The following is a 25,547-nucleotide window of genomic DNA, read 5'->3' on the forward strand; positions in this document are numbered from 1 at the left end:
CCCCCCCCCCCCCCCCGCTTTCCAAAGGGCACATCTGGAAAAAGAAAGGACGGTGCGAACAGTACCCACTTCAGACTCAAGGAAGCTTCTGCCTCCCTCCACTCCTTACCTATTCTTCTGAACTGTGACAGGTAGTTAGCCCTCTGGCAGAATCCACCACGTCATATCTCTCTCAGTGCTGCTACCTCACCAATCGAGGGATTTATAGTAAACAATGCTGCTAATAGGGATACATATGTTTACCAAAGCCAGGACCAATTAACACTGCATTTACATTAACCCCAAACTATCCAGAGTGCAGTGTTATAAAAAGGTAAACCTGAGGTTATATTCCAAGTCTCTCTAGGTAACCGTTTAGAGCAGCTGCTAAACCCATTACTTTCAACTCACTCCAAACACTGGATTAACACCTTGGATTTCATACTCTTCTGTTGAACTTTTATTATGGCACAATGTACATAAAATAAAATCAACACAATTGAATCTTGTGGGATGATCAGGTTTAATGAATGTATAAGCACCACCATTAAGAACGGGTCCAATCCTTTTCCAAGCAAGTTCCCTCATGTTGAGATCTCATGCCACACCCCAAGCAGCCACTGATCAGATTTCTATCATACTATAGATTCATTCCACTTCTTATAGAGTCATATAAACGGAATAATACACATTTACCTTTTGTCTTGTTCCTTTTATTCACCGAAAGGCTTCTGAGACTGACCCATGCAGTTGCATACATCAGTAGTTCATTCTTTTTCAATGCTGAGCTTTACCTTTGGATGGACTATAACATAAATTTGCTTATCCATTCACCTTCTAATGAACACTGTTTCCAGTTTTAGGGCCAGTGCTAAAACTCAATCAGCTAAACGGAACAGGAAAGGTGTGTAGTCTGCCACCATCAGGGTGAGTGACCCATAAGGAAGGCACTATAAGGAGCCATAGCATGTCACTGGGCAAGAGAGGAGGGATGATGAAAGATTCTGAGGACGGTCAAAGAAGCGTGTACCTGTTCTAAATCAGATGATGTTTCTGAGGGAGGATTAGGAGAAGCAGGGATTAAACTGGAGATGAGGGCCATTTAGCAATGGCGTGCCCCAGGAAAAGAGGAGTAGTGCAAAGTGGGGGCATCACGGGGGAGGCCACAGTGGTCTCCAGTTTACTCCTGCCCCACAACCTTGGAAACGGTGTTCCCTATGAATTCTGCAGCTGGCTTTTATCAGCATCCGTCTTCCCAGCCTGATAAGTAGCACGACTGCTTTTTTCTTTTTTAGGCTGAGCTCATTTTTATTCTTTCAGTCCTGAATGGGCATTTATTCTTTCACTACTATCAAAATGTAAATGGATTTTACAGTTTTGTGCTATTACAAATGCTGCTTGAATAGTACATAAATATCGATACATGTTTTCTTTTTCTTGGTAATTTCTGGGTCATACATGGTAAATGCATGTTTAACTCAATAAAAAATGGGCAAATGGTTTTCCAAAGTTGGCCAACAGAATTGTTGGGGGGCATCTTTAAGGTTGTCAATCATGATCTCACTTCACATATTTCTTGATAATCCTTAAATTTGATTTTATTTCTCCACGCCATCTCTTACTGACTGTACTTTTTAATGAGGATCGACACATGCATTTATTTAAATGCACTGATGATTTTCCTAAGAAAATTTGTTTCTTTTTCAGATTGATCAGTCACTCTGGGGACTACATCAATTAGACTTTTAATTCAGTCTAATGCAAATCATTTCATCCTGTGAATCTTCACTGAAATGAGCTTTATTCTCCATTTCTTCAAACTACCAAATAAACCTTTTATTACATAAAGTAGCAGTAAGTGAGATATTAAAGCAATCCTTTCTACATCAAGTATCTATTGGTACCAAGTATTCTAACCCTAATCTTCATCTTTTCTCCTGAAAATATCTCTTTCCCATAAACCAACATATCCAATAACGGGCAGTTACTTAAAGTGGCTGCCACAGAGCTTGAGATCCATACTCTATATCAGAATAAGACTTCACCAACACTGGCTTCTGGGTGTCACTCTGGAGTGGTCCGCCTGCTTTCCGTTGGGAAGAGAAAGTGCCAGGTCTTTTACATGCTAACCCCAACCATCATACCACAGGGAAGAAAACTCTTAATCCATGGCACTTGGCTATCCTGAAAGAAAGATAAAGAAACCACAAAGGAACACAGAAAAGTCTTGTCTTCTAATGTTTCTTTGGCCTGGAGTTCCAGGACACCTGGCCACTGTCCCCAGAACATTTGCCTCCATGATTATTAGCACAGCCAACAGTCCTTCTCAAGTAAAGGTACATGTCTATCACCTTGCACTTGGGCAGTGTCTCAAGGTCTACTAGTGCTGTACTCCATATGTCCTGCATCATCACCCCTCCATGCTAGTGGCCTACATCAGTCTATAGGAAGAACACTCAAAATTCCTATATGGGACAGGGTATAATTTATCATCACATCATTCATACAGGAAAGCTATTTTTGCTTGGTTCAAAATACCAGGCTTCCTGGGCTTAGATCTAGTTTGCAGTAACATGGCTAAACACAAGAAGGTCGGAACTATTGGTAAATATGAGAAATAAGCCAGCACACTAAGCACACTGTGGCAAAATCAAGATGAAAGGAAGAGCTGTGAGGACCAGGTACTGTGGCTCCCACATGGAAATGGTAGCCAGTGATTACTGGACCTATAACACCACTTCTGCCATCACAGTAAAGTTTGCCATCACAAGACTAAAAGACTTCAAAGACTAGGAGACCAGGGGTGCCTGAGTGGCTCAGTCAGTTGAATGTCCGAGTCTTGATTGTGGCTTAGGTCATAATCTCATGGTTCATGAGTTGAAGCCCCATGTCAGGCTCTGCACTGACAGCATGAAGCCTGCTTGGGATTCTCTTTCCCTCCCTCTCTGCACCTCCCCTGCTCACTTGCTCTCTCAAAAATAAACACTATAGAAAAGAAAGATAAAAGACCAGTACATCAGTTTCACCATTTGAAACACCGCTAGCCTATAACAAATGGATTAATTTATGTAACAACAACAAAAATACCGAGTCCAGGTGAAGTCACACATAGAAATCAATGGGCAAAAATCTGAGGAGAAACAAGATATTTGCATAGTCTCAAAAATGGTCCCAAGATACATACACATACATACATATATGTATGTATGTATGTATGTGTATATATATATATATCTTTTTAATTACAGGTTTTTTTAAATTTAATCCATTTTCTATTGGAGAAACTTTTCTATAAAACTAAAATCATTTCAAAGTAAAAAATGGAAAACAAATGCCGCACTCTTTACCAATGGATTGCAAATCCCTCAGGCCCCTCAAGGCCAGTGAGCTACCCCACGTGCTGGTGCACTATACACATACAGGGAATGACTGTTACTCTACTCTTGAAGACAACCCAGTCTGTTTATACCAAAGGGTCTCAATTAATATGCCCTATCAGAGGTCCTATCAGAAGGTGGTAGTGATATCTGACCACCATACTAACCCTCCATCACTTCTCTTTGTTACTGAGCTACATCCACAGGAATTTTGGCATATCTGAAAGAGCTGGGCAGGCTCTGACAATGGGGCAAGCTATAGTAACACATCACCCCTCACACCTAGGCAACTAACAGTCATCCCTGTCCATGTCCACACAGCACATAGGGCTCAAGAGATAAACTCTCGTTATTCTGTGAACACCATGATGGCATCACCTCCAGATTCCCACAAGAAAATCAAGGTATTATATAGTCAAGCCTTCAAGTGAACTGAGCTCCACTGGATTAACACTCAATCTGGTCCCTAGAGGCCTCTTTGTTTTATCTTTCTTCCAGACTATACAAACAGATTTTTCAGGAAAAGCTAACAGATAAGCTTCCATCCAACTCTCACTTTTTTTTTTGAAGTTTATTTATTTAATCTCTACACCCATCATGGGGCTCGAACTCATGAGCCCAAGGACCAAGAGCCACATGCTCTTCTGACTGAGGCAGCCAGGCATCACCCCCCGCCCCCACTTTCAAAATTCTGATAGTTTCTCCCAGCAGCAGCCATGACTCATCTGAAAAGATGGAAGAGAAAGTTACAAGAAATTCTCCTCCAGCTCTGACACAGCCTCTCAAATCACAGTCATCCCCATTGCCCTTCAGCAATCACTTCCCTTTCTCCTCTTCTCTTCCACTTAACCCGTCTCTCCCTCTCTGGTTTGGATTCACAGCTTGCCTGGCCAAGGTGATCCCCTCCAGAGCTAACAAAGAGAGTTACTGTGTCAATGCTTCTCACTTACCCATCTTGAGGTGTGAGATGCTGGCTTGTGAGGTTCCTGCATGGCAGTCATGGCTGCTGTCACCAATGTGCTTAGCCACATCATGTGCCAACCATTATTACTGACCCAGGTTCCTTCTAGGACATGAGCTGCCTTTTGCTGTAATGATTCCTTAGTCAGAAACTGCAAATTCAATCCAGAACTTGGTCTGATGGGAACATACACACACTCACACACACTGTGCTTATTCACACTGCTTCTGGAAATGTGTGCCAACAAATTCTTCCCAGTGTACCTGCCCACCTCAGGGTCCACAATAAATAATTCCAATAACAAGTACAGTCTGACTGGTACATCATGGACCACTTAAAATTCCATATATGTCTTAACACAATGCTTTCTGGAGAGCATTGTTAAAAGAAGATACACAATCAGAGTTATAATCTTAAATATACCTGCATCTGGGATAAAAGTTCAGACAAATTATTAAACTTTTACCCGCTTTTACATTTATGAAAAAGAAAGGTAACTCCATGTTTACTAAATGTAGACACAGAAAGCTAGAATTTCCAACATTACCATAGGAAACATTTTGAACTAGTGCCATTTAGAATGAAGTGCCTTTTACCAGGGCCTTGGTGTGCTACTCAAGTGGAAGACTGCCATACCAACCAAAACACCCCTGAATTTGCCACTGGAGTGCACAAAAACCCACATTCTTGTTCCTAGTCTCTACTTGCTCTGATATTCATTCTTTAGAAAAGAGGGATGTTCTAAATGAGTCTGGAATCCAATACATCAATTTTCCATCCTCCCCATATTGATCAGTTCCCTAAAACAAAAGGAATGAGGATGTGGGAGAGAACTGGCTTGATCAATTATTTCTAGGGGTGTGCTAGGCAGTTCTAGCAATCCAAAATTCCTACACAACGTGGGTCTCCAAATGTAACCCGAACCAGGAGACCTTAGGTCACAAAGAAAGGGAATTTCCTGTCATAAAACAGAGCTAGACAGTTGTGGTTTTCTATGTAGTAGCTGTTATACTTTCGTGTAAAGTCTACTGCAGTATTTTAGAAGTGTATTTACGAACAATAACCTTTCAGTTTCTCGACTGGAAGGAATTAGGGGTATTTGTGCACAACCACAGAATCTGGAGAAGAATAAACATTGCAGTCTCTGAAAGTTTACTTATCTCCTTAACTGTCATGGAGACAAGACATCCTAGTGATCACCTATCTAATCCCTTTACTTTAAGGATGAAAACCAGTGATCCTCAGGGAGGTTAAGTGATTATCTGATGTGTAAGGACCTTATCCCAACCTTCTACTATATTTCACTTCTCTGTTCTAAATATTCCAACCATTCATCGTAGAAATCTCACTTATTGAGTTATGTAGTTTGAAAAAAGCTTAAAGTGTCCATAACAAACACTTCTGAACTGAATGGAAAAGGATAGAGATTTAAGGATAATTAAATAATTTTTTGTTTCTAAAAGGTAGGCTGAGGCCCAGGAAATGAAGAGATTCCATTTCAGTCTCAAGGCAAATCTGAGAATACAAAAAAAAAAAAAAAAAAAAAAAAAAAATCCCTCATCTCCTAATGCCTGGCTTAGGGTTCTTTTTTCATATCACAAAACTCCTTCATTTACCTTTAAACTCTTTTATGAATTTCACAAAGAAGCTAGTCACTCTTATTTATTTTAATCCAAAAAAGTATGTTAGCTTTATGTTCTGTGTTATCTGAGGACATTCGAATTCCTTCAAATGCTCCTACAGAACCATGTTGTACTACCCTCTTAACAAGTACCATTAAAACAAATAACTTACCAAGAACTGTCAGCTGAATCTTCTTATTTCCAACACCAGGAGCTTTTTTCACTTTGCACTGATATGTGCCAATATCTGACAACTGTAAATTTGTTACATTTATTGATGCATCGCCAGATTTGAGATCATTACTTGTAAAATGCACTCGTCCTTTCAGATCTTGATAGTAGTCATCATAAATTTTGTCTCCAGAATATAAAATAATCTGAAAGAAAATAAGACAGGAGGAAAAATAAACAAGCAAACCAACCCTCTGTCTCATTACAGGAGTTCTGGATATGCCACGGTACTTTCTGTAGATCCAAAAAAATAAAAATAAAAACACAGTATTATCAGGAAACCTACAATTATTCAAATCACAGATTTAAAAAACAGATCATGGGGTGCCTGGCTGGCTCAGTCAGTGGAGCATGTGACTTTTGATCTCTGGGTTGGAAGTTCGAGCCCCATGGTGGGTGTAGAGATCACTTAGAACAGTTAAAAGTCCAACTTTGACTCAGGTCATGATCTCACTGTCTGTGAGTTCGAGCCCCACATTGGGCTCTGTGCTGACAGCTCAGAGCCTGGAACCTGATTCGAATTCAGTGTCTCCCTCTCTCTCCATATCTCTCCAGCTCACACTCTGTCTCTCAAAAATAAATTTACATTAAAAAATTTTTAAAAACCTTAAAAAAGAAAAGAAAACAGAAAGCAACTGATCCTTGAATATGGTCACACAGTTTGGCATCAAACTCAAATAATAATCAGAGAACATGACTACAGTCTATATCCAGCAGGTAACTTTTATCTGAGATGTTAACTATGGGCAGTATAATCAGAAATAGTGTCATCTGTAGGAATTTCTTAATGGCAGGGATTTGGATTCTTTTCTGTATTATCACCTCCCCTGTGCAACAGCCACGCTAAGCCCACTCCTTACCCACTAGATGTTTTAACTTATATATTAAATGTCTGCATCTAGGAAGCACTCAGTATCAGTTTGTTAAGTAAGTAAAAGCAACAACTGAAAGGTCCACAGCTGACTTACTCTATAAACACAAACCATCACTGTCCTTGCTGCATCTACTTTTCACACTGACCTGTCAATAGCAACACTGTGAACTCATGAGGCTGTCCTATCTTCCTCTGCATTTAACTACTGACTCCCTTATTCAATCTACTCCACTCAATCCCTCATATTTTGTTACAAACGCACCTTAATAGGGCTTTAAGGAGCATCTGACAAGGTGTCCTCACCCTTAGTTATTTTGTAAACTCTCTTAGTATTTTCCCATGAAAACAATATTACAAATGGTGGTTATGAAATGAAAAACTAACATTTGCCAGGCAATTTTGATTCCTCTTCACAACTCTGCCAGGGTGGTGTCACTGTCCACATTTAACCTGGAAGCTGAGGAAAGCAGTGGCTCTTAGAGATCAATTTTTGCAAAGTCACACGGCTAAGATGCAAATCAGATCCATTTGACTTGGTACTGACTTTATTAACTTCTTTGTGTCATTTTAAGCTTACAAAATTCTTATGCATATAGTATTTCACTGAATTCTTATCACAATCCTGAGAGGTATGTGTATTTGTTCCTATTTCACACATGAGGACAGAGGCTTATGAAATGTGGGAGGCAGTACAGGATAGTGCAAAGGAGAATAAAGCGCAAGAGGGAAGTGAGAGAGACCTGAGTTCAAACCCCAACAGCTCTATTGCTAGCTGTGTGCCCCTGGGCATGTTCCTTCAAATTTCTGGACATCCATTTCCTCTTCTTCACATGTATAATGATTCTCATTTAGGGTGTTGTTTTAAGGCTTAAATAAGTATATGTAATTGAAGTATATACAACACTGCCCAGCACACAGTAAGTGCACAGGACATGGTAACTGTTTGCAGACTAAAATCATACAGGAAACAAGGATGGTAACTTCTCCAGTCCAGTCCCCCACCATAGTGACTACTAATTTAACTGAAGTGAATAATGGCTCAGCTAACATATAATGTAACTGAAATTCTCTATCAGCATCCTCTTTTGCATCAATCTTTTCCTGTCCCTTTTACTTATCTTTTGGTTTGATTTTACAGTGTTTTAGGTTAGAGGCTAGGTTTCTAAACCCAGAAATGGACACTTAAACCCAGTCTCTAGTCTCATACTTGTCTCAAAAGTCTGTAGGTGACAAAGCTGTGCCTCCCACTCAGCACAGAAGACTTTGGGTCCTCCTTTCACAAAATACTGTGCTTCCTGGTCTCTAGATGTACCTTGTCACACAGCTTCACACCTGAGTCCTAAGCCAGAAGCACTGAAGACCCGTGCTTTCCATTCATTCATGTGAACTGGGGGAGCGGTCATGGGCTCTAAGGGGAGATGGCCTCTGCACTGGCTAGGGTGTGAGGAGTACGCAGAACCTCAGGTAGAAAGAAGCCTGTGTTCGGGGTGCTGGCACTGACATGGAAGGAGAGACAGGGGACAGCAGAGCAAGACAGGGAGGTGCAGGATTTCTGGGCTGAGCAGACAAAATGAGTTAGGCTCTATTTTGCTTAGGGAGATAGAAGGAAGTTGCAGTAGCAGAATCAGGGCAGAAGTATGTGCTTGGAGGGGGTGGCCCTAGTCATTCACAACCTGGGAAAGATGTCCATTTTTTTCCTTCAGAAATACATCATGGGAAACCTGAGTGAAACTGCCAAAAACAGTAAGTATTTAACTGCACTGATACAGTCGTTAAATGGCTTAATAACCCCTTCTTTTAGATGGACCATAAATAAAAATAAATTTTCTCTTCCAAATGTATGTTACTATATTCCTCTAAATATTCACATTTATTTTTCTCTCCCTGGTCTAATAAAATGTTGTTCTTAAAAATTAAATGTGTCAGTGGGAGCCTGGCTGGCTTGCCCAGTAGAGTGTACAACTCTTGATCTTGGGGTTGTGAGTTTAAATCCCATGCTGGGGGTAGAGATTACTTTTAAAAAATAATAAAATCTTTAAACAAAATTAAGAGAATAAATAAAATTAAATGTGTCAGACAAAGCTAATAGGCAACATTCTAAGTTAGGTGAAATATTTTGGTACCATTAAAAGGCAAAGTGTGATATATGTATTTGGAAATTAGATTATTGGGCAATTTCCCTCCTTTGTGCCACTTCTGGATTTCTAGGTTTTCTACATTAGGCTCTTAATACTTTATAATCAGAAAAAACTTCTATAGGGGAGGCTGGGTGGCTCAGTTAATTAAGTATCCGACTTCGGCTCAGGTTATGATCTTGCAGTCCATGAGCTGGAGCCCCACGTCCAGCTCTGTGCTGACAGCTCAGAGCCTGGTGCCTGCTTCAGATTCTGTGTCTCCCTCTCTCTCTGCCCCTCCCCCGCTTGCGCTTCGTCTCCTCTTTCTCCCTCTCAAAAATAAACTTTAAAAAAAATTTTTTTAAAGAAAAACTTCTATAACAATATTTTGCTATTTAATATTTTTAATGTAAAATTAGATATTTTATAAATTGTTCTGGTATGAAGGCTTTGCTTTCTAAGAAATTCATTACACAGGATATTTAACTTGAAGAATACAGAAAATAGACTCTGTCATAATATGTACCTACATTACATTGTTACACACGGTGACCCTTACACAGGTAAGAGAATCCTTGTGTTCAAAACTGAATTCCAGGGGCGCCTGGCGGCTCAGTCAGTTGAGGGTCTGCCTTTGGCTCAGGTCATGATCTCACAGTCTGTGAGTTCAATCCGCACGTCGGGCTCTGTGCTGATAGCTCAGAGCCTGGAGCCTGCTTCATATTCTGTGCCTCCCTCTCTCTGCCCCTCCCCTGCTTGTGCTCTGTCTCTCTCTCTCTCTCTCTCAAAAAAACAAACATTAAAACAAAAATAACAACACCGAATTCTAAAAAGAATAAAAACAAAAAAACTGAATTCCACCTAATTCTTCACAAAGTCTAGTTTCCTCGTGGTCCCCTGGCACATTATGCATATTCCTGCCATGCATCATGCCTGCTCCATACGCTCCTCCTCCCACCATGCTGTGGCTCACACTTCGAACTCCAGATTTCAGAACATTCCTAAGTTCCTCTTCTTCCTTAAAGCTTTCTCTAATAAAGCTTAGGCCACTTGTTATCCATTTCACTCCATTACACATGTCCTCACTTTCCGCCAGAGTGACTGCTTTCCTCCCCCATACCACAAGAGAGAGAAGTCTGGGCTTTCCTCATAGCTCCCCCTATCCCCACCCCCATCCATGTGATCGGCATAGTGATGGACACTTAAGACAAGTTCTAGACTTCTGGTGGGTGAGCAAGCACTTAGCAAACTTACCACTTGATCCACCTTCTGATTATCAGCTGGTGATAACAGCCACTCGATGTCCAGTGGTCCCTGGTCTTCTGGACTAAGGGTAAATTTGCAGGGCAAATAAGCAGTTTCCCCTTTGGCCTTTTCAATCATCTGATCAGGAGTAGTGATACTTAAACTTCTGGTGAAATCTGGAGAAAGAAACATGCACATGGACTAAGCATCTGCTGTTAGGCTGGTAGCATGCTCAGCACACCCCAGCTGTTCAGGAGAACAGGCTGTGATTTGGGACCAGAGTGAGGAGGTCCAAACACAGTGGTCCCCAGTTTTTAGCTTGTGCCTTGTAGAAATGGAATGCCAATATTAATAACATCTCGTTTGATACAATTTCCTTTAAGGGCACTGTGAATCTCCCAACATTATGTGCAATACAAGTTTCTACTGGTAGAGGGTATTCTATATCCAAGTAGATGTTTTAAAAGTAAACTTAACTACAGTCTCTAAAAGGTCAATGATATCATACCAGCTCAGGCTACATTAATTCAAACTTGTCACAGTGCCACAGACACACTGGGAACTCTTGCTGCTGGGGCACATGCTGATGAACTCAGACATGTTTTCCACCAAGGCTTCTTCAATTCTAAATTTTTATTAAATTAGGGGTGCCTGGCTGGCTCAGTCAGTAGAACGTGCGCTCTTAATCTCTGGTTATGAGTTCAAGCCCCACAATGGGCATAGAGCTTACACAAAATAAATAAATAAACATTTATTTATTTATTTGGCTCAGTTGGTTAAGCATCCGACTCTTGGTTTCAGCTCAGGTCATGATCTCACAGTTTGTGAGATCAAGACCCATGTTGGGCTCTGTACTGACAGTCTGCCTGGGATTCTCTCCCTCTCTCTCTCTGCCCTTCCCCCACTCTCTGTCTCTCAAAATAAATAAACTTAAAAAAAATTCATGTATTTTTTAATTTACCAAATATTTGGCCTTAACATTATCTGGAAGACTTTTCTTACTGTTTCTCTCTTCCTATTTCTCTTCTGAAAAATGTCTGTCTTACTTATTATTGTTAAAAAGACATCTTAAAATTCCATAACTTATTCTGGAATTTGTATTCTATGAAACTTCCACTTAGGTCACAGAGAATTAATAACCATTAATGGCAATATTTGAAAAGTATGTAAAAACCAAAATAAGATGTCCTAAACCCCAAACAAAAATTCCAAAACTCTTCTGAGTTTGTTAAAAAGAAATGGCTTAAACCCATGAATCTTTTTTTTTTTTAATGTTTATTCATTTTTGAGAGAGAGAGGTGCAGAAGCAGGGGAGAGGCAGAGAGAGATGGGGACAGAGGATCTGAAGCAGGTTCTGTGGGAGCCTGATGCAGAGCTCGAACTCAGGAAACTTGAGATCATGACCTGAGCTGAAGACAGACACTTAACCGACTGAGCCACCCAGGCACCCCCTAAACCCACCGTATCTTTGTAAGAACTGAACAAAAAGTCTCCTCTTTGCTGCAAAACTCGTACCACTTACATGCCAAAAAAAAAAAAAAAAAGGTTAAAAGTAAACTACAAGCAAAATGGTAGTTTCTTGATAAATATCAGAGAAAAAAACACTGAGTTTAATAAATTCACATTTTGTTTGTCAAGAGGAGAGCAATTTTGTTCATATCAACTCACATATAAAAATAGGTTTGTTCACTAGGTAGGTCTTAGAAGATCAAAGTCTGAAAAAGGCAACAATATGATATGAAATGCAAATTTAATATGTAAATAAACTATCACACAGAACTTATTTTTTTAAACTACTTACACTATAAAAGTTTGCACAGCACTAGTTTGTCACATCTTTTCCTTTTGATAACCCAACATTTTCTTGCATATAAACTTCAAGTATCAACCTATACAGAACCAGAGTTTCAAATGGTCATAACATTTGGTCCTCTCCATAACCCAACACTGACTTTCAGGGCTCAGTGATGATGTGGAAGAGGTCCTAAGCACTAAGATTATGGTACATGAGACCTGCCTCTCTCTCCTTTCTTTCCCCTGCTGTGACCAACATATGAATATTTTAGAGCAAAATTAAGAATAGGGGTGGCTGGGTAGTTCAGTCAGTTAAGCATCCAACTCTTGATCTCAGCTCAGGTCTTGATCTCAGGGTCATGAGTTCAAGCCCAGCACTGGGCTCCATGCTGGGATGGAGCCTACTTTAAAAAAAAAAAAAAAAGTAAGTAAATGTGAGTCCTAATTCTCCATAATGATGATTTTGATGTTGTTTTTCAAATAATAAATTCCAACAGACCAAGCCAAAATATAGAATTAAATTATTAGCCATCCCAAAATGCTTTCCATTATCCCTCAAAGAAGGTTAATGCATATCTAGTGTCACTTATAATAAAATGCTAATAAAGTTAAAGCTAATAGATTGAGAATGAAAGAAAAGCAAGATAACACACAAGCCATTTATATTCGAGCATCATCCTAAGCTTTTAATCACATTTAAGTGCACTCCTCAAAAAGCATATTAAAACTGGACATGTACTCTACCCTCCCTTAAATCAGAGGCTGGCCTAACTCTGACCAAAAGAGTGCTGCTGTGTGAGTTCCAAGGCAAAGTCTCAAAAGATCCTGTTGCTCCCACTCTTGCCCTCAGACCCCTGCCACTAAGTGACCAAACCACACAGGAGAGAACTGAGGTTTCAACCAACAGCTGCAACCACTCAACATGCAGACACCCAGAAAACCCAGCCCCAACCTAGACCAGTTGTCTGCAGCCCTATGAGTGAGCCTAGAACTCCCTATCTCAGCACAGCCTAAAATGACGACCCCCAGGATCGTGAACTCGCACACAGTTTTTGTTTTAAGCCTTTAGAGTTTGGGTTGGTTTGTTACACAGCAAAGACTGATGATATACCATCCAACTCACTGATTCAACCCAAATGGACTATTTTATTCAATATCCTAAAAAAGACCCATTACTATTTCAATCTCCATTTCGTGCCCACATTCTATTTAAAATTATTTGATTTTTACATGTATAATCTCAAGTGCTTCTCTTGAATTAATATTCAGTCCTCTGAATATACACAGCCTACCTTTTCTAATAAACTCAGTTCCATTCCTACCTCATTCACTAAGACATTCATTCTCTTACCTTCAACCTACACTGATTTTTCTTTCTGTCTTTATACACATATTCACAGTACTTTACTTTCTGCTCTCTGGATTATCCATTTGGCACTTTAGCACATACTATGCAAGGGTTTTTTTCCTTTATAAGCTTTCTTGCAAAGTTGATTTAGATAGCCTCCACGGTTTTTGTCATATGCTCTAGATGTTGATGAGCTTATCTTCTTCCCATAATACGTTGTATTAAGTGAATTCTAAAAACTCATGTCCTAATTTAAATCATTAGGCTCCAAAACAGTTAAAAGAAATTGTGGATACCCCCATCTTCTGTTGTAGTTCCTTGCACGCTAGTAGAAAAAGAACGGATTATAAATTTGATCAATTTTATAAAGGTTGAAAAAGAGTACTAAATCCCCCGTAAGTTGTTCCCGTTACTTGAAGATCTTCTTTCCATAGCTACTATAATTTGTTACCTGCACTTAATTTGTCTGGATATTAATACTTTATGTATTAAGATAAGAACAAGCTAAGTGTACTCCAGAATGAAAATTCCATTCCAAAATGAATAAAGACATAGCCTAAAAATATGGAAGGAACAATATATAAGAGAGTGAAGTTTTGCTATTAGTTATTAAACTTTCAGGTTATTCAGTGCTTTTAGAGTTTTTATTTTATAAAAATAAAAAAAAAGAGTTACTCTCTCCCTCTCTCTCTGTCCCTCCCACACTCACTCAAGCTCTCTCTCAAAAGTAAACTTAAAAAAAAAAAAGTAACAAAGTTCAATGACCTCAAACATCTAAATGTGTATGATGTTCAAGTCCTCCTAACCATACTCTCTGTACTTCTATTGCACAGTCATTAGAATAAAATGCAACTTAGTTTTTCATGACAGTATCTTTCATTCTCTCTTGTTTGACACATAAAAATTATTTTTATCTTAAAAGACTACCTCAGAAAACAGTTACATATGTATTAAAATGATCTGGAAAGATACATACCAAACTCTTAACAGCAGTTATTGTTTCAAAACTGAGATTTTAAGAAGGGTGATTGCCCATTTCTGCTTTACACTGACATTCTCTTAATGTGTATGCTGCTAAAAAACTTTTTTAAACAGCCCTTTAAATGGCTTTCAGTATTTCTTTTTCCAAAAAAATGCTTAAAGCATTCAACTGCTCTTCAATGTGTTGCACTAGAAATGAATTAAAATCTCAAGATTGTACAAAACAGTTATTGGGTTTCCTAGCAACATTGAAGGGTCCTCTTTGCACAGAGGCATAGTTTTTCAAGTGATGAAGTATGCAACAGTCACAAATTAATACAAGACAAAAGGCAGACACTTGGTCTCATGCCGTGTCTCCGGGGATTCTTTCCTAATATGTGCTGCCCAATTCTATTTATGCAGCAAATTGAGCGATAATTTAACTTACAAACTACTTGCAGGTTCAAACATGGTCTGAAAACTAAATCAAATAACAAATCTTATGATGTTATTCAAACTTATATTCAGTGTGATTAAATGCACAGAACATTATCAACCACAAGTATTCGCTGAATCCAGTGAATAAGTGCTCAGCACTGGATTATATAAGTAAACAAACTGAATCACAACCCATTTTTGGCAGTGACTAAAATAACATCTCCTGGTTTTCTGCTTGCTTTTTTTTTTAACCTCCAGACTTCAAATCATTTGAATCTTCAGAGCTTCTCTTCTGCCCAGTCTGCCTTCTACTGCAGCATCAAAATGACACCAGCTCACCCAAGTATTTTTCTAGCCTTGATGTGGTCATCTCCTACCAAACATTAGAATTGTTGCTGCCCTAAGAATGGAGTAGAACTGGAGATAATGGAAGACTCCATTCCTCTAGCTGGAAGGCAACATTTTGAACTGATGACCTACTTTGATTTCTTTCTTTCTTTTTTAAATTTAAATCTAAGTTAGTTAACATACAGTGTAATAATGATTACAGGAATAGAACACTTACGTAGCACCCAGTGCTCATCCCAACAAGTGCCCTCCTTTATGCCCCTTGCCCATTTAGCTCATCCGCCCCACCCAACACCCCTCCAGGAACTCTCAGTCTGTTCTCTGTATTTAAGAGTCTTTTATGGTTTGTCTCCCTCTGTTTTTATCTCATTTTTGCTTCCCTTCTGCTTTCATTTCTTTAACTGACTTCTTCAAATTTAAGCTACACATTAACCTGGATGGTCTTCAGCGATCTTTTCCTTATCACAATCTTAAAATCATAGGCAAATGAAAAGCACTCACTGAAACCTTATGGTTGATTTTTTAAAAAAGAGAAAAGAAGTAAACATAGGGATTTTCAATAATGTTGAGTGGATAAAGTCTTAAAAATGGAGAACACAAAAGCTATTAAAGAAAAGACACAAATTTAACTGTATTAGGTCAGAAAACCACAAGCTAGCTTTTAACAAATTTGCTGAATGAAGGAAGGCTTTCTGTTTTTCTATCACTTGGGAAACAAAGAGAACAGCTTCAAACATATTTTTCATGTCTTTATGTATATCAACAAGATATTAAACGTGAAGTCTGACCAGTGATGGCATATGGACCAGGATTTTAAAGATCATGTCTGAGTCCAGGCACTTCTCCTAGGAAGCATTCCTTGTGCCCTAACATGGATTGAATTAGATGTCCTCTATGTACATCTTGGGCAACTGATAAGTCCTCCATCATAAGCACTTTTCCTGCTTTACTGAAGTTGCTTTACTGTGTGCTTCCTACCCTGTACCCCCAGTGAACATTTCACAGTTTATTTTTTTTTTAAGTTTATTTATTTATTTTGAGAGAGACAGAGATAGCATGAGCAGGGGAGGGACAGAAGGGGGAGCATGGGGAGAATCCCGAGCAGGCTCCACAGTGCCAGCTGCAGAGCCCAACACAGGGCTCGAATTCACAAACCACGAAATTACAACCTGAGTGGAAACCAAGAGTCGGTTTGCTTAACCGACTGAGCCACCCAGGCACCCTACATTTGATTTTAAAGACCAAAGCAAGAAAGAAGAAAAGAAAAAATACAACACGACCCACAAACACAAGCACCTTCACACGAGAAGGAAAACAGAATGGATCTACCAGAAATAAAAGATGGTCTATTTCAAAATAGTGGAGAAAACTTAAGTTGTAATATGACTAAAAGGTGGAAATCACTTAAGACCTTCCTCTATTAAAGATGGAACTATAACTGTCAAAGTGTCTGGGGCTAATCATACATAGGAAATCAAAGAAATCAGTGGAAGCACTGAGGACAGAAAGATAAGCAAGTCCATATTTGTGGAGCACTGTGTTTGTACATGCTGCCCACTTTCTCCCTGCTCCACCTTCTCCCACTCAGAGCATCTCTAGCCACTTATCAAAGTACCTCTTACTTGTTCCCTCCTCTCTGTTCCTCACAGTGGGAACTGCCCCCTCCTCTACATTACACAATGTGTTCCTCTATTGTTGACACTGTTTATACGGCCCCATCCTTAAACACATATTTTCACTCAGTTGACAGTGTCTTGGGGCTTCATCTCTGGAGGGTATGTCCCAAGACTAATTTAATAAACCCCCAGACTTGGGGCACCTGGGTCACTCAGTTGGTTAAGATCTGACTCTTGATTTCAGCTCAGGTCGTGATCTCAGTCCTCAGATCTTGTTTGCACGTTCTCTCTCTCGTTCTCTCTCAAAATACATAAACTATAAAAAAATTAAAAAATTAATAATAAAAAATAACCCCCCAGATTTGGCATTGGGCAAAACTGCTGAACTTCAAGCAGAGAGCGAAGGTCAGATCAGAGGGAAGGTGAAGGAGCTGCTTGAAAGAGGAAAGGTGACTAATGGGAGACAAGACCATCAGTCCTTATGGGAAAAGCATGGGAAGGGGGGCCATGGGAAACCATGTATCCAGGAAAGCAAAGGAACAGAATGACCCCTACACAGAAGATACAGCTGCGAAAAAGCTGAACAAACCTGGTCATGTTCTGATGGGAGCAAAGGCTGATTTTTTTTTTAAATTTTTTTTTCAATGTTTATTTATTTTTGAGAGACAGAGAGAGATAGAGCATGAGCAGGGGAGGGGCAGAGAGAGAGGAAGACACAGAATCTGAAGCAAGCTCCAGGCTCTGAGCCGTCAGCACAGAGCCTGATGTGGGGCTTGAACTCATGAACCATGAGATCATGACCTGAGCCGAAGTCAGATACTTTACCGACTGAGCCACCCAGGTGCCCCCTGATGCTTTCTTTAATACTAACATTACAAGAAATGTTAGTAAACCTGATAAGAAATTAATACATATGCAACTTTACATATAGTATATGTTAACATGAGAGAAATTAGACATTGAGAAAAACTTTTATTTGTAAATATTCTAAAATCACAACTGCAGCTAAAGAAGAGTCTTATTTTTCAACCATCTTTAGAACAACATGAAGCAAAAAGAAAAAACACTAAATATTGGTGCATGGCCTTTCAAAAATCTAGAGTCATTCCAAAAATCGTAACAAAAAAGGGGGAAAACTAGGGGGGAAAAAGAATTTAAATTTACATTCCAAAAGTCTTGCAGATTTCTTTGAGTTCATGGGAAGAGGTACATTATGATGACCTTAACATCAATTGTCGTAAGTAATTCACCTGATATTGACTTTTATGAGAAATGTCAAAAAATGTCATTAACGGTTACTATTTTTTTTTAATGTATTTATTTATTTTTGAGAGAGAGCACATGCATTCATATGTGTGTACACGCAAGCAGGGGGGAGGGAGGGTGCATGCAGAAAGTGAAGGAGAGAAAAAGAATCCCAAGAAATAGATTCTGACAAGCGTGGATTTGGATATGGGGTCCAAACCCACAAACCGTGAGATCATGACCTGAGCCAAAATCAAGAGACGCTTAACCGACTGAGTCACCCAGGTGCCCCAAGGGCTACTATTTTAACGTTAAGAAATAAACTGGGTAAATCAGGAACTGGTATGTTTAAGGAACATGTTGATCAGGACAAGTATAATTCTGTTGTGTGTGTCTGATGACAAATACTACAGATGCCTATGTTAGCAACCAACTCACTGGGATATCCCAAACTGTGCAAAAAATGGAACTCCTAGAACACCTGGCTGGCTCAATCAGCAGAGCATGTGACTCTTGATCTCAGGCTCATGAGTTTGAGCCTCATAGTGGGGGTACTAGTTTACTGAAAAAAATTTTAAAATAAATAAATAAAATGTTTTTTTTTTAATGCAACTGCTGTACTCTTAAGTCATTTCCTTGATCCTACCTCCAACCTATGGCAACTTTCCTTCTCACGAGGAAGTTGACTGGGGATTAGCAATTTTTTTTTTAAGTTTATTTACTTGTTTTGAGAGGACGAGAGAGAGAGAGAGAGAGAGAGAGAGAGAGAGAGCGCACGCATGAGCAGCAGAGGGGCAGAGAGGGAGAGAATCTCAAGCAGGCTCTGTGCTGTTGTCAGTGCAGAACCCAACACGGGGCTTGAACTCACAAACTGAACCGTGAGATCATGACCTGAGCTGAAATCAAGAGTCAGATGCCTAACTTACTGAACCTCCCAGGCACCTCAGAATTAGCAATTTTTAAAAGTCACCTACATAGTTGAGTGTATCTAGGGGGAAAAAAAAAAGACATTTAAAATATGTTAATATCAGTTAACTGCTCCAACTAGGCCTTTCAATATTGCCAGAGGAGAGAAGAAAACACTTACAGGAAGGTAGAAATTATGCTCTTGGCGGTCTACCAGTTTTAATTGTTTAATTCCTATATGGGCTACCCAGTACAGTATGTTAATATGTACTTAGAGCTAAGAAAATAATACTGACGGTCAGATAAGTTAATTAAGAATGAAAAATGACACGGAGTATACTTACATGCTTTTCTATGCAGTTTTTTAAATATAAATTTTCAGCTCCCCACTCCCAAGGAGAAATAAAAAGTACCCAGGAAATAAACAGAGATGGAAATGGGGAACTCCTTATCTTAACAATAAACAATAACTAACAGTGACTGAGATTATGTGTCAGGCACTTTTCAAAAGTGTATACATATTTTTTTAAAAAGGTGTATACATATTAACTCTTTAAATTCTCTTTGAAGGAGGTACTACTATTATCCCCATTTTACAGTGAAGAAATCAAGACACTGAGAGGTATCTGGGCTACTACGGGGAGCAAGATGTTCCCACACTTATCCTGTTGAGCTGAAGTCCACCAGTAAACACCCTTGAACACAGACCTCTTGTTTTAAAAATCAGTATGAAATACAAGAGTAGGTTTTAGACCCCACTCCAATCACTATGGTGGAGGAGAGTTTGAAGTTCACACTTTCCTCTGCTATACAAAACTTCTAAGTGACTCATTTTGTTAAGCGGCTGGCTCTTGATTTCAGTTCAGGTTATAATGTCACAGTTCGTGGGATAGAGCCCCATGTCTGGCTCAGCACTGACAGCACAGAACCTGCTTGGGATTCTCTTTCCCTCTCTCTGCCCCTTCAACTGCTCTCACGCACACATGTGTGCCTGGCTCCTCTCTCTCTCTCAAAATAAATAGACTTTAAAAATTGTTTAAGACAAAAGATTTTAAACTTATCTCTACATCCAACGTGGGGCTTGAACTCAAAACCCTGAGATCAAGAGTTTCATGCTCTACCAACTGAGCTAGCCAGGCACCCCTGGGTGAACCTTTTTTTAACAAGGAAATAAATACCAGACTAGGAATCTGTTGTCATTTGTCACAAAACAGTAACAATAACAAGAAACCCATTATCATTTTGAACATGTTGTTGCTTCTTTAGGGCTTAAACATAAATTAAGGATACTGAACCAAAATGTCTACTTCAGATCTAAATATGTCCTAATTTTAGATAATCAATCAACCAACAAGTCGTCTTCCCCTGACATCCATCTCCTCCCCTTCTTCTGCAACTCAAAGGAAGTTAAGAAGTAGTTCTGAGCTCACTTAAATGTGCAGCCATTTCTGAAACATTTGCACACTGAATTATGGAAACAGTTCTGTCCATTAATAGCATTGGCTCCAAAGTAAGATTTGGGTTCAAATTAATATTGAGCTCACTAAATGATTGGTAAGTTTCTAGCCTTTTTAAGTCCGTGTGCTTCTCCCTTACAATGGGAATCAATACGGGCGCCTGGGTGACTCAGTCAGTTAAGTATCCAACTTGGGCTCAGGCCATGATCTCATGGTTCATGAGTTTGAGGACCGCATCAGGCTCTGTGCTGACAGCTCAGAGCCTGGAGCCTGCTTTGGATTCTGTGTCTCCCTCTCTCTCTGCCCCTCCCCTGCTCATCATACTCTGTCTCTTTCTCTCCCAAAAAATAAACAAACATTAAAAATTTTTCCAAAAATAAAATGACAATCAATAGTAATAATGCCTACTTCATTGTAGGAATTAAATAAAAGAATGTATGTAAAGCTTTTAGAACAGTTCTAGCACAACATGGTATCATCTTTCAATAAACAACATCTAATATGACAATTCACTGTCATCCTATACCACTATGTCACTTCTAGGACATAAACTCCTGTAGTGTTGGGAAGGTACTTTTTAAATTTTTTTTTTTTTAACGTTTATTTATTTTTGAGACAGAGAGAGACAGAGCACGAACAGGGGAGGGTCAGAGAGAGGGAGACACAGAATCTGAAACAGGCTCCAGGCTCTGAGCTGTCAGCACGGAGCCCGATGCAGGGCTTGAACTCGCGGGGCTGAACTCACGGACTGCGAGATCATGACCTGAGCTGAGGTCAGACGCCTAACTGACTGAGCCACCCAGGCGCCCCAGGGAAGGTACTTTTTAATCTTTTATCACTCACACTTAGCAGTGCCTTCCATACAGGACGAACTTAAAATCTGTTTTGTAAATAAGTGACACTGAAATGTATCCACTAGGTTTGACAAAAAGAACATCATTGGTGACCTAGGCCAAATCTGATTTAGTGATGGCTTTGGGGAGTTGCAATGGAATACAGCTAACTACAAAGGTTGAGATGTGTGACTAGACACAGAAGTAGAAGGCTACTGTTTTAAGGAACTGGCTCTCAAGGGTAGGAGGAAAGCGGCAGAGTATGATGTGTGGTCAATGAAGGGTTGTTGTGAAATGGGAAATGTAGAGCATGTTTATATAAGTCAAAAGGAAAGAGCAAATAGAATGAAAGAGGTTTAAAAATACACAGAGCAGAACCCTCAGAAACTGAAGGATCAAGACCCCAGAAAGAATGATGCCTAGAAAATAAGAAATAAGACAACCTTTAAATAAGAATGGAGGGAAGGAGTTAAGAGGACAGTACAATTATGGATAAGCTTATTCACTAAGGTACAAGAAATTAAGGGAATTTGTACCTGATAGCCTCTATTTCCTCTGTGACAAAGGAGGCAAACAGCATTTACTTAGAATAAAAGAGGCAGAAAAAAATGTGGGCAGAGGGTTTTGGAAGGCAGGTTCAAGTTCTGAAATACCTGTGAAAGGAATGGGGAAAGAAGTGAGAGACTGCAGAATGGTACCACGAGTCCAAATGATACAAACTCATAGTCAATGAAGCTGAGCAAAGATCTACATATTGACCTTACCATACCCTTTTCTCTAGTTTTATGTATTTGAAAATTTCCGTAATTAAAATGTTTTCTAAAAATGATGTGGCACTGGGGCGCCTGGGTGGCTCAGTTGGTTGAGCATCTGACTTCTGCCCAGGTCATGATCTCGCAGTTGACAAGTTCGAGCCCGGCGCCGGGCTCTGTGCCGACAGCTCAGAGCCTGGAGCCTGTTTCGGATTCTGTGCCTCCCTCTCTCTCTGCCCCTTCCCTGCTCATGCTTTGTCTCTCTCTGTCTCAAAAATAAATAAACATAAAATAATAATAATAATAATAATAATAATAATAAAAGGGGATGTAGCAATATGCACCCCCCAGAAGAGCCAAAATGATAAAAGGCTTTGATGGGGACATGGAACAATGGAGACTCGCACACTCTATTGGTGGGAGTGTCAACCTGCACGATTCTGGAAAACTGTGCAGCAGTTTCAACTAAAGCTAAACACAGGTATTATCTATGGGACCCCAGAAACAACATTCCCAGGTAGAGAAATGTGTGCAAATGTGCACTGAAACATATGAATGAGAAAGTCACAGCAGCATTTTTCACAATAGCAAAAAACTGGAAAAAAATGTCCAGCCACAGTAAAATGGGTAAGTCAATTGTGATATGGCCACACAATAGAATACCATGTAGCAATGCAAACAATCTACAGCTACAAAAAATGATCTTACAAACATAAGTGAAAGTTACACCAAAAAAAAAAACCCCACAAAACATATATTGTATAATTCCATTTCTATAAAGTGTTAATACTAACCTACACTGTTAGAAATCAGAAGAGAGTGAAGCTGTGACTGGAAAAGGCCGGGGACTTGAGATATGTCAGTAGACAGAAATGACACTGTTTTGAGGAACTTGGCTCTCAAGGGTAGAAAGAAAGTAGTGGAGTATGATGTGTGGTCAGGGAAGAGTTGTTGCGAAATGAGAAATGTGGGTTATATTCTATTTCCTACTCAGGGTAAGAATTACATGGATGTTTCTGTTTTGTGATAATGCTCTCACCTGTACACCTGTAAATGATGCTCTAAACTTTGTGCTTCTCTATGCATAAATGACATACTTGAGATAAAAGGTTTACTTTTCTTCTTTAATTTTTAAAATTTAGGTAAACTCTACCCAACATGAGGCTCAAACTCATGACCCCAAGATTAAGAGTTGCATGCTCTACCAACTGAGACAGACAACTCTAAAAGGTTTACTTTTAAAGAAATTTTAAAAGAGCTGAATGAGTTAGAGATAAAAGTTATTTTTATTTTGTTTTTGTTAAAAAAAATCACATACCACTGCTTTATAAATGGACTTTATATATTAAAAAAAAAAAAAAAAGTCTAGCCAAAGTGGACAATAAAGTCTCTCCAATGTACACAGCTGAGCATCACAGTCCATGAGCAGGACCAAAGAAACTGGCCTGGAAGATCAATCCATATCAGAGATGAGAACTGAGGTCTGACCAGGGGACCCTGGATTATTAAAGAAATTCTTGTTTTAAAGTAACCAGAAGTGGGGTAGAGGGTGGTTAAAGGCCTGAAGATCTCACTGATAGCAAAAAGGTATGACAGAATTTTAGGAAAGCTCTAGGTGCCAATGACCACAGAGTTCAAGATTTCAGAGGAAAAAGTATAAAGAGAGGGTTACCTAAGTAAACTAGAGAGAAAATCACTGTATTTGAGAGGTCAAGGAACTGCTATGTAAGAATGGTGGAAGAATGAACTGTAAAAATGCAACATAATGCTGTGATGGGGGCAGGACAGGAGTATGAGGTAAGGCATTTCTCAGTCATTGTGAATAAGCAACCAGAAGTTTGGTATAAGGAGAGGGCAGGAGTCTCAAGGTTGAAGGGCTAGGACACAAGGTCGAAGGAGGGGAAAGTAGTGTGGAGAAGCCAGTGCGGCCCAAAGAGAATAACCAGAAAACCATACATTTTTATATCACGTAACATTTCTATTCTGATCCCCATCCTCCTCTGCTGAGAATCAGAGCTGGGGAGTAAGTGCCTGACTCGCTTCTCTGAACTGAAGCTCTCCTACAGTATCAGAATGGGGTCTTCTTCACATCTTCTGAAGCATCTGGCACAAAACCTCACCCACATGTACACATTATAATCTATTTACCCCCAAATGTCTTCCATAAGAATTGAAGTTCTGAATAAGAAATATTCGATATATATTATAAACCAGGACCAGGAAAAATGTAAATTATAAAGGACATCCAGGGGAAATTAAGAAAGTAAACAGCAAGACAGATTTTCTGTCTTGGATTGTGACCCAACCCTTCCCCACCCTCTCCACACACACAAATACTCCTCTCAAGAAATTCAAATCTCAATTGCAATCAGAATTAAGTCTAAGCCTTTTGTCGAACTATGTTACCTTCCCCATGTTTTCTAATTTTAGAATTCTCTGGCAAAACAAACGCAAACGGCATATTTTGCCTTATGGGTAAAGTAGATCCACTGCCATGGTGAATACTTTCATCGCCTTCACAGAATATGCTCTGTTGTTAAAAATCTGCCTTTGCCTCCTTGCTCATAAAAACCTCAGGCTCTCTTCCCTTCCTTTAATTAACATGAAACAGGAAAAGTGAGTACTTGGCAACACACACACACACACACACACACACACACACACACCCCTCAGGTGAAATGTGTTAAAAAGATGAGCTCACAGTAAGTAAGAAAGCAAAGAAATAGATATAACAGCAAAATGAGTAAATAATATTATCTCCTTATGGAAAATCCTGAGGTAAGAAAAAAAGGGTTCATTACAATAAGAAAATCATCTCCGTTGTAAGCATGTCTAACTTGATTGCCTCAATCTTGGCATTAGTCCTTTCTAATATCCCAAAGTGAATTCAAATTTCCCTAGCAACCATCATCAGGGACCATTCTGTCCTTATTTTCCACCTTTCCATAAATGCATTTATTGCCCTCACAGGCAAGTTAAAAATGTGATTTTGGTGCATGTATTTGTTTTTTCTGCCTCATACCTAAGATGTAAATGCACATAGCAATCAAATAAGGGCAGCTAATATAGTTTTGTGCATGGGTAACAATTGTTCTCATAATTTCAAGAAAGTAAGAGACTTTAGCTAGCATGTTACCAATAAGAATACTATGGATACAAATAATAACATAATTATCTCATAAGAACACTACACCCATGCTTGTTCAGTTAGCAGGATGTTCCGAGACTAGTTATGTTAGAAGGTGACTGGAACTAAAGCTTCAAATTCCAGACGTGTGCTGACCACCAGGATAGCTGCTAGCCACATTCGGCTACTGAGCACTTCAGACATGGCTGGTGCAAACTGAGACATGCGTAGGTCAAATACTAACCAGATTTCAGAGAATTAGTGAGAAAAAAAATTTTAATGTTATTAATGTTTAATTTGATCACATGGAACTATTTTGT

The 25,547-nt window shown here is 39.3% G+C and overlaps 1 protein-coding gene across 3 annotated transcripts in view; it reads right to left on the bottom strand.

Annotated features, from left to right (window-relative positions):
• Window positions 1-25,547, bottom strand: part of CXADR (CXADR Ig-like cell adhesion molecule) — a 56,355-nt gene that overhangs the window by 21,927 nt on the left and 8,881 nt on the right. For all 3 annotated transcript variants that reach the window (XR_006207462.1, XM_042956278.1, XM_042956277.1), the window contains exons 2-3: window positions 10,413-10,579; window positions 6,112-6,316 (exon numbers count right to left, since the gene is read on the bottom strand). Coding sequence is in view for 2 of the 3 variants with exons in the window: in XM_042956278.1 (XP_042812212.1) it covers window positions 6,112-6,316; window positions 10,413-10,579 (372 nt within the window). In the remaining variant the exon portion in view is untranslated. The remainder of the gene's footprint in view (window positions 1-6,111; window positions 6,317-10,412; window positions 10,580-25,547) is intronic.

Source organism: Panthera tigris, chromosome C2 (assembly GCF_018350195.1).
Source record: "Panthera tigris isolate Pti1 chromosome C2, P.tigris_Pti1_mat1.1, whole genome shotgun sequence".
Classification (NCBI taxonomy): domain Eukaryota; kingdom Metazoa; phylum Chordata; class Mammalia; order Carnivora; family Felidae; genus Panthera; species Panthera tigris.